This window comes from Notothenia rossii, assembly GCF_949606895.1.
Source record: "Notothenia rossii genome assembly, chromosome: 5".
Classification (NCBI taxonomy): Eukaryota; Metazoa; Chordata; class Actinopteri; order Perciformes; family Nototheniidae; genus Notothenia; species Notothenia rossii.
In genome coordinates, this window is record NC_136903.1 from 85,851,293 (window position 1) to 85,864,760 (window position 13,468).

The 13,468-nt window shown below is 37.5% G+C and overlaps 1 protein-coding gene across 1 annotated transcript; it reads right to left on the reverse strand.

Moving 5' to 3' along the window:
* Positions 1–380: 380 nt before the first annotated feature.
* On the reverse strand, positions 381–12,275 carry LOC307040087 (eukaryotic translation initiation factor 4E type 3-like). The gene is made up of 7 exons (XM_079682644.1): positions 11,839–12,275; positions 8,468–8,540; positions 6,424–6,518; positions 4,329–4,389; positions 4,181–4,247; positions 3,928–4,083; positions 381–1,989 (listed from the first exon to the last, which is right to left on the reverse strand). Exons 1-7 carry the CDS (start codon positions 12,024–12,026, stop codon positions 1,943–1,945), a joined length of 687 nt encoding a protein of 228 aa, XP_079538770.1. The 5' UTR covers positions 12,027–12,275; the 3' UTR covers positions 381–1,942.
* Positions 12,276–13,468: the final 1,193 nt, after the last annotated feature.

The following is a 13,468-nucleotide window of genomic DNA, read 5'->3' on the forward strand; positions in this document are numbered from 1 at the left end:
TATTAAACATTAATGTGACTCATCAGGCTTTATCTCAAAATGTAAAGTGGCCTTATTGTACTACATTTCAGACAAACACACTACAGGAAAGGGAAAACCCAAATAAGCATAATAGTTAAGTCCTTTGAAGACCTTAAAGTAAATATTAAATCAGTTTCCGTCAAAATGTGTTCATTTTATTGTAGCCTACCATGTGACTGGCCCACTATATTTCATAATAGTCAAGTCCTTTGAAGACCTTAAAGTAAAAATGTTAAATATTTCTGTCCTCTTTTTTTTCACTGGCAATAAGCAGTGATTTAAGGCTCTTACTGTATATGACATTAACTCACGTCCACATGTTGTTAGTACTTTAAAAGAAGAAACAGGCATAATATGAATTGTTTTTCATTTCAATTTTATTTACTTTGCTCATGTCACTGCAAAAATCATGTTTACAAAGGAAATACTGTCCCCTTATACAGCAACTAACGCATCGACCAGTCTACAGTTTGACAACACAGTACGAGTGGTGAGACACACAATGACAGCAGAAGCATTCAGTTCACTGCAGCCTGCCCTGCCCTAGTAGAAGAGTTAGTGAAGGGAACGGATAGAAAAATAAGTTTGATGCTCCTTAACATGAACACGATCAAACACGAGGACAGTGTTTCTTCTGGTTCTTTGAAGCAGCAGTTGACTCAATGACTATTGAAACTTACCATATGTTAGACAGAATTTAACATAATGTACATATCCTGCTAAATATGAGGATACTTCATGTTACTTGAACAACAATGCTGCATTTCTCTCAGCAAGTACAGACAAGCGTCACTTTTTGAGCTTAAAAAATGTGCAGTATCTCTTTCGCTAAACACACCGTGACCCCGTTCAGGAGAGCGCAGGGTCTACTTTTCAACACGTGTATTGAAAGAAATGTCAAACGTGGCGTGCCTGAGGACATTCAAAGAGGCACCTTTCAGGATGGGTTTTGCTCTTTAGATAAATCTGAGTTTCTTCGGGGGGCGATATCAGATGTGTTCTGATCCTCTGTGAAGGCTTAGTAACCGAGGGGCACTGGGATTGGAATAGGTAGTCATGTGCAATACTTCCAAGAGTTACCCTGATTTTAAATTTGATGTATGAAAGTTTCAAACAATCAAATGGGGACAAACTCGATGAAACACTATTAAGATACAAACTACTTACATTTGTTGACTTAACTAAATATGATATGAACTGAGATGTCTTATGTAGAGCCATGCTCATCTGGTAAAAATATACTTTAAAATATTGTAAAAAGACTAAGTATGTATCTCCTACTTCTATAGAGTGGTGCAGCAATGATGTGTGTGTGTATGCTAGCACTGAAGTTAGCATCAGAAGGGCTTCCTCACCAAACATGATTATGATACGTACATGTTATTTTCAGCAGGATAGTCTCCACATATTAAAATAACATTCATTAATTTTAAAGCGTAAATGCAATCAGCAGAAATAAAAAGCTAGCGTTAGCCTAGCCACATACATAACGATCACATGGCGGCGCATCACCACCGCTAAGCTAAAGGTGGCTAAAAGTGTATTTAGAGACTAAGGGCACTGGAAGTGGGAAACTGCTGACCCATTTCCTGGTTTGAGGACTCATTCCTGCACCACTCTACACCAGGGATAAACTGTGAGGTCTATATGCCGTGCAGAGAACAGGACTATGACAGTGCAGTTAAGGAGGAAATCAGAATGAACTAACAAGTTATTACGCTGGATAAAAAGTCTCTAAAGAGTTCAGATGTTAGGATCAATATGAAACAAGGCATCAGTCATTAAAAGTTATAAAAATATATTGATAACTATTTCCTTGTTGAATGCAAAATAATACCCTTGATTAGGTTGTGGACGGCGCCTTTACACTAAGGCGGGTACAGAGTTCAGGTGAAAATAAAAAAAAGTGCGTTACATTCGTTCAATGTCTTGATCGTCCTCCTTCAAAGGCATGATGGTCCATGTGAGCTGAAAGTCAAAGGGGTTCAGGGTGAGTATGAACATGTATTTTAACTTGCAGGAGACTTTGTTTAAAGCAGGGGAAGGAACCTTTTTCCTCTCAAGGGCCATTTCAATGTTTCCAAAATCCTACGAGGGCCGTACAAATTATTGAACTTAACCTCTGCTAAAATCACAGCCCATTCATTTCGCCTTTCTTTCATGCTGTGCAAAGAAAAAGCAACCTTTTAATCCAGATATCTTTCCGTTTTATTCTCAATGTTTTGATGTTATGCTTTGGAGAGAGTGTGTGAAAGGCCAACCTGCAGACACTCATAGTACCTTATGAACCCTAATGAAAACTTAAATGCAACAAACTGATGAACACTGGATACTAAAGTGCACAATGAGTGAACATAACAGAAACTAACTCAGCAAACCCAGGTGAACATCAGACGAATCTGACATCAAGTCTTTAAAAGGAAGACCATTTTTTTTTAAAGTCAAATTATGTTAGCCCTGAGAAAATTATAATTCTGGTGATCCAAGTGTAATCTGAATAGTTCTCTCTGTGTGTACAGTATGATTTAAGAAGGGGTGACATAAAAAGGTTTTACCAGGATAATCTCTTTTCCTTCAGCTACTTTTTTCAGGTGATTTCGTTTTTGTCAAACACTTCTCTAAGTTTTAAATACTACATAGACTCTAAATATTAAATACATTACATATTGTGTGTTTGCAAAAATCGAATTTATAGTAACCAGGGTTCATACACTTTTTCACCAATGATTTTCAATGACTTTTCCATGACTTCTCCGTTAGCTAATTTTCCATGACCAAATAAATTACTCTCAGCGGTATTACTGAAAATGGTTTATTCTAACATGGAACAGGAAAATAAGGTCTGCATATGAAACATGTTGGTCCTATCTAAAACAAATCAAATAGGCTTACTAGCTTCTACACGCTAAAGCCACTAAAATCTCTCACCAGCAAAATACCTCGACAGTTAAAAGCCATTTTACGTTTCATTACTATTCGATACAGTATTTATTATCATTATAGTATTACTATTTCGGCGATTAGGTACAACATAAATTATATATTTAGTTACACTTCCATGACTTTTCCAAAACTTTGGGAAAAACATTGTTTTCCATAACTTTTCCAGGGCCTGGAATTTGCATTTTGAATTTCCATGACCTTTCCAGGTTTTTAATGACCGTAAGAACCCTGTACGTTTCTGAAAACGATTAAGAATAGGATATAATGGGTCCTCTTGTGGTCAAAGAGAGAATTACAACACCAAACACTTTTCGTCCCACCTGTTTTACTGTTGAAAATAAAAACAGTGAAGGAGCTTTAAGATAATCTTGAGTTGTTTTTTCTCATTAAAAAGAGGGAACTTTGGAATTGTAGCATTTGCAGACCATTTACATGCACTATATAACACCCCAAAAAGCATAGTAGGGCTTCTTTAAAGACAGGAGAGGCTAGGGTAACCAGATATTCTTTTTCACTTGCCTATCAGCACATTCATAGTTTAAAAGACTAGTATTATGGTCTTAAATAACATGCTCTGCTTGTGTAGCAGTTGCAGTTGGTTCTAATAACTGTACAGCTCATTATACATTTGGGATTAGGTATTTGACATGTAGTGACAGGACTATGTGCATATGCTATGTGGAGCAGGTATGGAAGCATACATTAGGGGGCATTTATCTGCAACATCAATACATTCCTGGTTAGCCTACAGCTATGTTCGCTCCTTAAATCATCCTCTGGCATGCTTTAATAAGAATCTCCTGCAAACGTGCATAATTCATTCCAGAGCACCGTTAAAAAAAAAAATCTGCTGTCTGACTTGACTGATGTTAGTTTCTGACAAGAGCAATTTTAAAGTGTAAGCTCCGTTGCTAAATCTAAATGCTGCGTTACGTGCAAGGGGGAAAAAAGGGGAATACTTACGCTTATAAAAAACAGCTTTAAAAGGAATGTACGGGAGGAGCTCATAGACTTTCCCCAAGATATTTGCTTCGTCAGCAAGAGATGCGTCGCTATTCCAGATCTGTACAATATCTTCCCGGTCCCGAACGCTAACACTGACACCGACAACCTCATCGTCTGGGGGATGAAAACAAGGAGGAAAACAGATAAATATTCATCAATGCTATGCTGGGGGAAAAAGCACTTCTGTTTTCATTCTGATGAAGAAGCTCACCTGAGGCACAGTAATCTGCAAACTGCTCCCCGATAGTAGCAAGTAACAACTCTTTCCAAACTGCAGACTGGAGCAAGAGGAGGAAACAGAAGAGTGTATTCATCATTCAGACTTTTTTTATGATGGGATGATAAACAAAGACACCTACTGTGCTTTCTTTTGGTACTTTCATCTTCCATACTCCTCCTTTTGCGTTGCTTTCTTCCTCCCTGTTGGTATCAAATACATAAATACTTAATTAATACATCTTTTACTTTATTCAAAAGTTATTTCATTTCCAGAATGGCAGAAGCAGAAACAAAACTTGTAATGTAACTTGAAGCACTAATATTGACTATTTAACTGATGATCAAAAATAATGAGATTAATAATCAGACTAATACAAATGTAATGATTAGAAAATATAGCAATGTAATCCTTAATGTCATACTTCAAATATACTTTAAATCCCTTTGTATTTCAGTGGGTGTTGTGCTTATATTGTTTAATATATGTTTAAATCCAGAGGTGGGAGAAGTACTCAGATCTTGTACTTGAGTAAAAGTAGAAGTACTCAGATCTTGTACTTGAGTAAAAGTAGAAGCACTCAGGTCTTGTACTTGAGTAAAAGTAGAAGTACTCAGATCTTGTACTTGAGTAAAAGTAGAAGTACTCAGATCTTGTACTTGGGTAAAAGTAGAAGTACTCAGATCTTGTACTTGGGTAAAAGTAGAAGTACTCAGATCTTGTACTTGGGTAAAAGTAGAAGTACTCAGATCTTGTACTTGAGTAAAAGTAGAAGTACTCAGATATTGTACTTGAGTAAAAGTAGAAGTACTCAGATCTTGAACTTGAGTAGAAGTACTCAGATCTTGTACTTGAGTAGAAGTACTCAGATCTTAAGTAGAAGTAGAAGTACTCAGATATTGTACTTGAGCAAAAGTAGAAGTACTCAGATCTTGTACTTGAGTAGAAGTACTCAGATCTTAAGTAGAAGTAGAAGTACTCAGATCTTGTACTTGAGTAAAAGTAGAAGTACTCAGATCTTGTACTTGAGTATGAGTACTCAGATCTTGTACTTGAGTAAAAGTAGAAGTACTCAGATCTTGTACTTGAGTATAAGTACTCAGATCTTGTACTTGAGCAAAAGTAAAAGTACTCAGATCTTGTACTTGAGTAGAAGTACTCAGATCTTGTACTTGAGTAGAAGTACTCAGATCTTAAGTAGAAGTAGAAGTACTCAGATATTGTACTTGAGTAAAAGTAGAAGTACTCAGATCTTGTACTTGAGTAGAAGTACTCAGATCTTAAGTAGAAGTAGAAGTACTCAGATCTTGTACTTGAGTAAAAGTAGAAGTACTCAGATCTTGTACTTGAGCAAAAGTAGAAGTACTCAGATCTTGTACTTGAGCAAAAGTAGAAGTACTCAGATCTTGTACTTGGGTAAAAGTAGAAGTACTCAGATCTTGTACTTGGGTAAAAGTAGAAGTACTCAGATCTTGTACTTGAGTAAAAGTAGAAGTACTCAGATCTTGTACTTGAGTATAAGTACTCAGATCTTGTACTTGAGTAAAAGTAGAAGTACTCAGATCTTGTATTTGAGTAGAAGTACTCAGATCTTGTACTTGAGTAAAAGTAGAAGTACTCAGATCTTGTACTTGAGTAAAAGTAGAAGTACCAGAGTGTAGGAATACTCTGTTACAGTAAAAGTCCTCCATTCAAAATGTTCCTCAAGTGAAAGTAGAAAAGTATTCTCATCAAAATATAGTGAAAGTAGTGACAGTAAAAGTAGTCATTGTGCAGATTGGTCCATTTCAGAATAATATATATGATATGTTTTATAATGATTGATCATGAAAGTGTTCTCAAAGCTGGTAAAGGTGCAGCTAGTTTGAATGACTTTGTATTCTGCAGGGTAGCTGGTGGATTTACTCCAGGTGGAACTCAAGTCTGATTTAACACTTGATTATATTTCACATCATTCATCCAAATTTGTAAAGTAACAGAACGTATTAAATACATGTAGTGGAGTAAAAGTACACCATTTACCTCAGAATTGTAGTGGAGTATAAGTACAAAGTAGCATAACATTGTACTTAAGGACAGTTCTTGAGTAAATGTACTTCGTTACTTTCCACCACTGTGTCTAACTGAAGGGAAATGATTACATGACATGACAGTGAGTGCCTGAGCTTGGACTCTGCCCTGTGCTCCTGCTGCTGTTAGGGAATAAACTCTAATATTGACAGTGATAACAGACGCACCACAGAGGCCTCCGCTCTCCACGCATTAAGTGATAGCTGCACCTCAGAGGCAGGGCCGTGGCTGGAGGGATGTTGTTGTACACGCTCCAGAACAACTGCAGGGAGAAAAACATGGAGAGAAGAGATCTGTTTTCCTTTCTTAAAGCTCACAGATAAGTTGTTGGTATAACAGTAGAGCAGGGTGTCCAAACCTTTTTCACTGAGGGCCACATACAGACAAATATACGAAGGGCTGGGCCACTCACTAGAGGCGAGGAATATTGCCTCATAAGTTCAGTTATAAGTTAGCAAAATCGATCAAATGTGGGTAAAATATTATTAGAGGGTTTTATTTATTGTGTTGGCAGCTCATTCGTTAAAACACAAGCCTCAGATATCTATAATAAGTAGAAATATGAAGAGTATTTTTAAAGCTTGTAAATAAGTTATTGGGCTTTTTTCTTTTCAACTTAAAAATGTGTTAGAAAATGTTTTCAACTTTAAAAACGGCGCTTACTAACACATGAATAGTGTAATATATTTGTACGTATGTATTTACAAAGTATAATATAATACAAGCACAAGTTTAATTTGTGGAGCATATTCCATTATACTTTTTGAATTGGCTGAGGGCCTATTCAAAATGGCCGTAGTTTGGACCCCCCTGTAGTAGAGGAATACTATGTACAGGTGTCAGGACAATGCCAATCAAGCCAACTCCAGGATAGCCCCCATGCTAAGAGGCTAAGCATTTCACAAGTTGTGCTTTCACACATCAAACAAACAGAGGCTTTACTTTGATAGTGTAACTTCCAGGTTTCTGTTCACTATCACCATAACATACTGGACTATCACTGCTTTCAGGAGAAGACGTGTAAAAAGGGTTTGGATTTGAACTTTAATGTCTCACACACACATTTATATTCATATATACACATATCGTCTTTTCTCCACCTATGCCTACTTGCAGCACTTTGAGAAACCATGGCGACCGTAGGAGGTGTCACAGATGACGGAAGATGTCAAAGAAATAACAGAACTGGAAAACCTTCCTCTGTAATGTTTGGTTCTGCAGCATTTTGCCTTTTCCCATTAAAATATCAACGAAAAAACTGTTTTTCGGCTTTTTGCAGGAAGGGAAACTAAGTATGTTGTTCTTTATTGCAAATGGACTGTATTTTATATAGTGCTTTTCCACTCAAAGTGCTTTTACATAGCATTCACACACATTCACACAGAGGCTAAAGCTGCCATACAAGGTGCCAGCTGCTCAGAGAGACTAACAGTCACACACAGTCACACACCGCTGGCCAAGAAATCTGAAATATGTGTGGTTCCTTGTTCCTTTCCCAAGGACACTTGGACGTGTTGACAACAGGGTAAAGGGAATGAACCAGGAAACTGGAGGAAACTGAATGTGTTGTTTTAGAGAACCCTTCTGCCATCTAGTGGCGCTGCTGTTTGTTTCTGTGTGTAACAATTCAGGCCAAATCTGAAATTGGTTATTGTTATTACATTAGATTCATATATTTGACCCCATGGCATTGTGGGATACATTCCCAAATAAACAAGGTTGTTATGTTGAACCTGAAGAATATATAATAAGTCAACTGGTACCAATACTTTTTTGTTTACTGGAGAAATGAATGCTAAAACCCACACAATTATTGAGCGGTGTTTGTTCTGTGTTTAGCCCCAGGTTTCTTTTTTTGGACAGCTTGCTTAGAGCTGCTATATTTAGTTTTACAACACTGCACATGCTGAAAGTCCCAATACAAAATAAATAAAGCACTGACTTCCCCTCAAGAACATACAAGCCAGGATTTCAATTAGAAAAGCTGATATGTTGGTATGTTTTATGACGTCAATAAACCTACGTGTTCAAGTTTCAAGAAAATAAATGTTGTCGTTTTTTCCTAACACTTAAAGTGCAAGTGGACCGTACTTCCCGTCCATCAATGAAGCTTTCTCCTCAAGCTAATGTGATCCTAGCCGAGTCGTGATGCACAACCTCTTTCCTCTGAGGATGACTCAGCTCTTTACACCACGGCGGGCCAGATCTCACCTGAACGGTTTGCACGGTGTAGATCTTCTTCAGATTGGATTCACATTGAGCAGCCGTCGCGCCCGGTAATGACCTGAGAGAACAAGTGGAAACGGTTTTAGACCATGGTGAGGATTCACTGATTTATCAAGGAAAAAGGAACCAGCTGATAACACAACATGCCGGATGTTTTTTGGTCAGATGATTGATGTTATCTATGTGTGTCAACTAGAGGGTTCAGTTTAGTTTTAGTGATCATCTCCATGGAGTATATTTACAGGCCTCTATAGGCTGTACGCTGCATATGGAGATCATAAAAACAACATGTTCTTCCCATGCTAAAAGCTACCCCAAAGGCACCTGAACGTCAGCTTTTTAGAGCAAGAGGATCCACATTTTTACCTTGAATTCTCATTTTGACACAAGCCAAACATCTTGATTACAGAATCTAAGTTCCTATCCTAATATAGTATTTGATCAACAAACAAAAAAAGCCAACACAAATGTACCTAAACAACAACAATCTAACATGCATAGAGGCTACTACAGTGGACAGCTTTTCAAAAGGTGTTTTGCATGCATGGGTTTGATGGCATGGTTGCACCATCAGCCACTACATAGGACCCTATTGCATCATCCCATACACTGCCACTCAGTGGAAAGTCAGTGTAAGTGCATGATACATGTCTCTAAACCAAGATGGACGACAGAAAGCCAGATGGACCGAATCACTCGTCGATATCTTGCCAATCCTTTTATGTAAAGCCCCCCCTGCAGGTATAACAATGTTGGTGACATCAAGTAACAACTAAGGAATCATATCATTCATGAATTGTCAAAGTATTAATTTTATGTTTGCTAAAGTGGACGTCATGCATCACTGGCTATATTTCAACTACAATTCATACTTCATACTTCTTATTATACACACATGCATTTCAAAACATTTGGACTACCTATGTTGCAAATGTATTATCTTTTCAATTTACACACGGCATCTATTGCACGTCTGTCCGTCCTGGGAGAGGGATCCCTCCTCTGTTGCTCTCCCTGAGGTTTCTCCCATTTTTCCCTTTAAACTGTGGGGTTTTCTCTGGAAGTTTTTCCTTGTACGATGTGAGGGTCTAAGGACAGAGGGTGTCGTATTGTCATACTGATATTCTGTACAAACTGTGAAGTCCACTGAGACAAATGTAACATTTGTGATATTGGGCTATATAAATAAACATTGATTGATTGATTGATACTGCTACTGTTCTTCTTGAAAATACTTCATTTGCAATATCTTTTTGGGCCGTAAATCAATATACTTATGTTATTATAATGTAATTTTAAGTTTGCACATCTTTATTTATAATTTTTTCCAAATGTACACGTCTTCAGTTCAAACTTTAACGCATAATGTTCAACTGAAAACATTTTAAAAAACTAGATAAAAAGAAACTAAAGTTAAAATCTTGTTTTTCATGCCCCAATGGCAATAAAAACACTTGGTAAAAAAATCCTGACTGAGGCTTTCATAATTCATGCATGAAAGGGTTCGGGCTACACCTAGGAAATGTAGTTAATTACATAGTAGGCTACATTATTTTAGTTACAGATGTAATGGTAAATGGTAAATGGACTGTACTTATATAGCGCTTTATCCAGTCCTTAAGACCCCTCAAAGCGCTTTTACATACTACATGTCATTCACCCATTCACACCCATTCATACAGAGCAGTGTACCTTACTCTAGGACCTAACATTCACACACATTCACACACCGTTGGCCATGCCATCGGGAGCAACTCAGGGTTAAGTATCTTGCCCAAGGATACATCGACATGTTGACTGCATGGGCTGGGATCGAACCCACAACCTTCTGGTTGAAAGACGATCACACTCCCTCACAGCCACAGTCGCCCTAGATGTTTTATTTGTATACGTGTTGTGCTTGAGTGTTGATTGTTGACAACATGTGTTACGTGTGTTAAAAAGACACTTTCCAGTGTGAATGGACAAAACATGTTATCCTATTTTAATGTTTTAGTTGTTAAAATAGTGAGAAAAATGCTAATTACATATATATATATATATTGAGAGCCCTAATGTGAGTTCTTTAAAAGTCTTATTTTTGTTGGACCAATCATTTGAAATCATAGAAATAGAGGTCAGCAGAAAAATGTCACGTTTTGGAGGTTGGAACCAGACTGATACTACATGCTACATATTGAATACTGTACAATAAAGTTTTGCTTATAAACTTTGGGATTATAGCCTTTGCAGTCCATTTACATGCACACAAGCTAACACACTACAGGAAAGGGGAAACTCCAAAGAGCATAATAGGGCCTCTTTAATACTTCACTCATTTTTGGGTCAACACATTAAATAAACACATGGAAGATGACATGGTGGGATACAAACTTTGGAAACCTTTGCTCCAAGTCACAAAGTCAAATAATAAATAATCTCATGATATCATAAAAGATAAGGAAAGACAAATAGAGACACTTTGCACTCTTATGAACTCTTATTTTGAAAAGTCTTTGTAATAAGGCTAGTATATAACAGCTTAATTTAGGTGAAGCCTGTATCCTTTAACTGAGCTACTTTTCAGACCATTACCCTGCCAGGCTCCCCTGCTCGGAAACATGGAACAACTGTTACAACATCATCGCATTAAAATATAATTAAAGTATCAAAAGTAAAAGTACTAATTATGCAGGTTGGCTGACTTCGGAATGATATATATTGTATGTTTTGATTATAAGCATTGATGCATTCATATGTTTATCAAAATGGTACAGGTGTAACTAAATTCCACTAATTGGGGCTTAATCCAGGTGTATCTAAAGTATTTGTTAAGTGTTGATCATATTGTTTATCAGTAATATTTATATGCAAAGAAATTAAAGGTATTAAATAAATGTATTGGAGTACACTATTTACCTCTGAATTGCAGTGGGGTAGAATTACAAAGTAGCAGAACATGTAGATTTGAATTACAAGAACCTCCAAATTGTACTTAAGTACAGTAGCCTACTTGAGTAAATGTACTTAGTTACTTTAAACCACTGTCTATGTGGATTCTGGAAAGACTGTATCCTATTACTGAGCTACTTTTAGACCATTACCCTGCCAGGCTCCCCTGGTGGGACACATAGGAGAAACTCTCCTGAATTGAACGATTAATACCAATAGACACCAAGGTAAACACACTTAGGATTCATAACCGTGGATGAAACGGTAACTTTGTAACAGAAGAAGGTCATGGAACAGTCTCGCGCTATATTCGCTCTGCAGGCCTGCGGAAAGCTGTGGCCTTGACTCTTGTTTTTCCTCCATCATTGCTGCTCTTCCCCGGGTTACAAACTCGCATGCAACACGGAAGAGTGGAGGTATATTACCTGTCCAGCCAAAACGTCCAAGGTGAGTGCAGAGGCAGCGTCGTCGCGTCGTCTTCTCGGTGTTTCTTTGTGATGTTTTCCAACTCTTTCTCGTCGATGTCAATGTTGTTTTCAGGGGAAACTGTCTGAGGGTCGCTCAGTGCGCCTCTGCCACTCTGTAAGTCTGTCTGACCCGCTGGAACCGCCATTACAGCCGGTTAAAGAATATAACACTTTATTTAAAAGCTCCTGTGTGAATGTGTTTACTAAAATCACCCGGTTTTGGCTTTAGCTGTAGATACCGAGCAGACACACCACCGCTTTTCCGCCTACCGACTGGTGACGTCTGTGCGTCACTGGGCAGAAACCACGCAGTTGGTCCAATCCAGAGAGCAGGAACAAATAAAGAGATGTCTCACTCTGTGTGTGTTTCTGGATTCTGACATGAAGCACAACATCTACAAGAGAAGAGGTGGTAAATATGGGCAAAGCAAATGTATTTATCATGGTATTTATATAGCACATTTCAACACAAGTCAACTCGAAGTGCTTCACCAAAAAATCAAATAAACATTAAAAGCATTTTGATATAGTGTCAAAGAAAGACGTTATAAAATTACTTTTAAATACATTTTAAAACCTATCATTACAAGATGTGTAAGACAACATCATGATGTATTTGATTCCAAGAAAGGAAATAGCTATTGAGCATATGAAACAGCTGTCATTAAAAAGATCGGTGTATGGAAGTGACGATGGAGGGGGAAACGTGTTTTTTTATGTTTGCAACTGTGGCTTTAACATGTAGGTTACTGTCACTCATTGAGGTTACCACACTTGCAATACCACGCATTACTTTAAACTGTGTAACTGAAGAGTGCAACCCTAAACTGGATTTTGTATTATGTAGGCCTAGTATGTGTTGTCATTAGATTCTGTGACATGGTGTAAATGTACCTTTTCAAATGCTTTACTTTATAATATGTGTTACTTTGGAGTAATGGTGTGCTACCTCAACCACAAACACATATATTGTCATCTCTGAGGACTTCCTCGTTAAAAAAAGAAATATATATATCGTACAAAAGCCCAGACCAGTACCCTGTATATTCTCCCCAAGAAGTGGCTTCCTAAATATCAACATTTGCCTCAAATATCAGCCTTAAAATCTGTGTTACTTTGTTGACATGCTATTATACTGTCATTGAACTTTATTCTTAAATAAAGCATTCATTTTCCACCATTTTGTGATGTTATTTTAATACTGAACATTACCCCCAGACTTTCTTTCAGTGTGAAATAACTTCTATTGTCATGAGTGTCGTGGCCAGGAGGAACACTGTCTCGACGTCCGGCTGAAGCACTCAAGTCATACAGTATAGCCTTCGACAAGGAACACCACGCATTACTTTAAACTGTGTAACTGAAGAGTGTAACCCTAAACTGAATTTTGTATTATGTAGTCTGGGTTGTCATTAGATTATGTGACATGGTGTAAATGTACCTTTTCAAATGCTTTACATTATAATGTGTTACTTTGGAGTAATGGTGTGCTGCCTCAACCACAAACACATACATTTGAATCTCTCGGGACTTCCTGGTTAAATACAACATTTAAATAACGTATGGTACAAAAGCCCAGACCAGAACC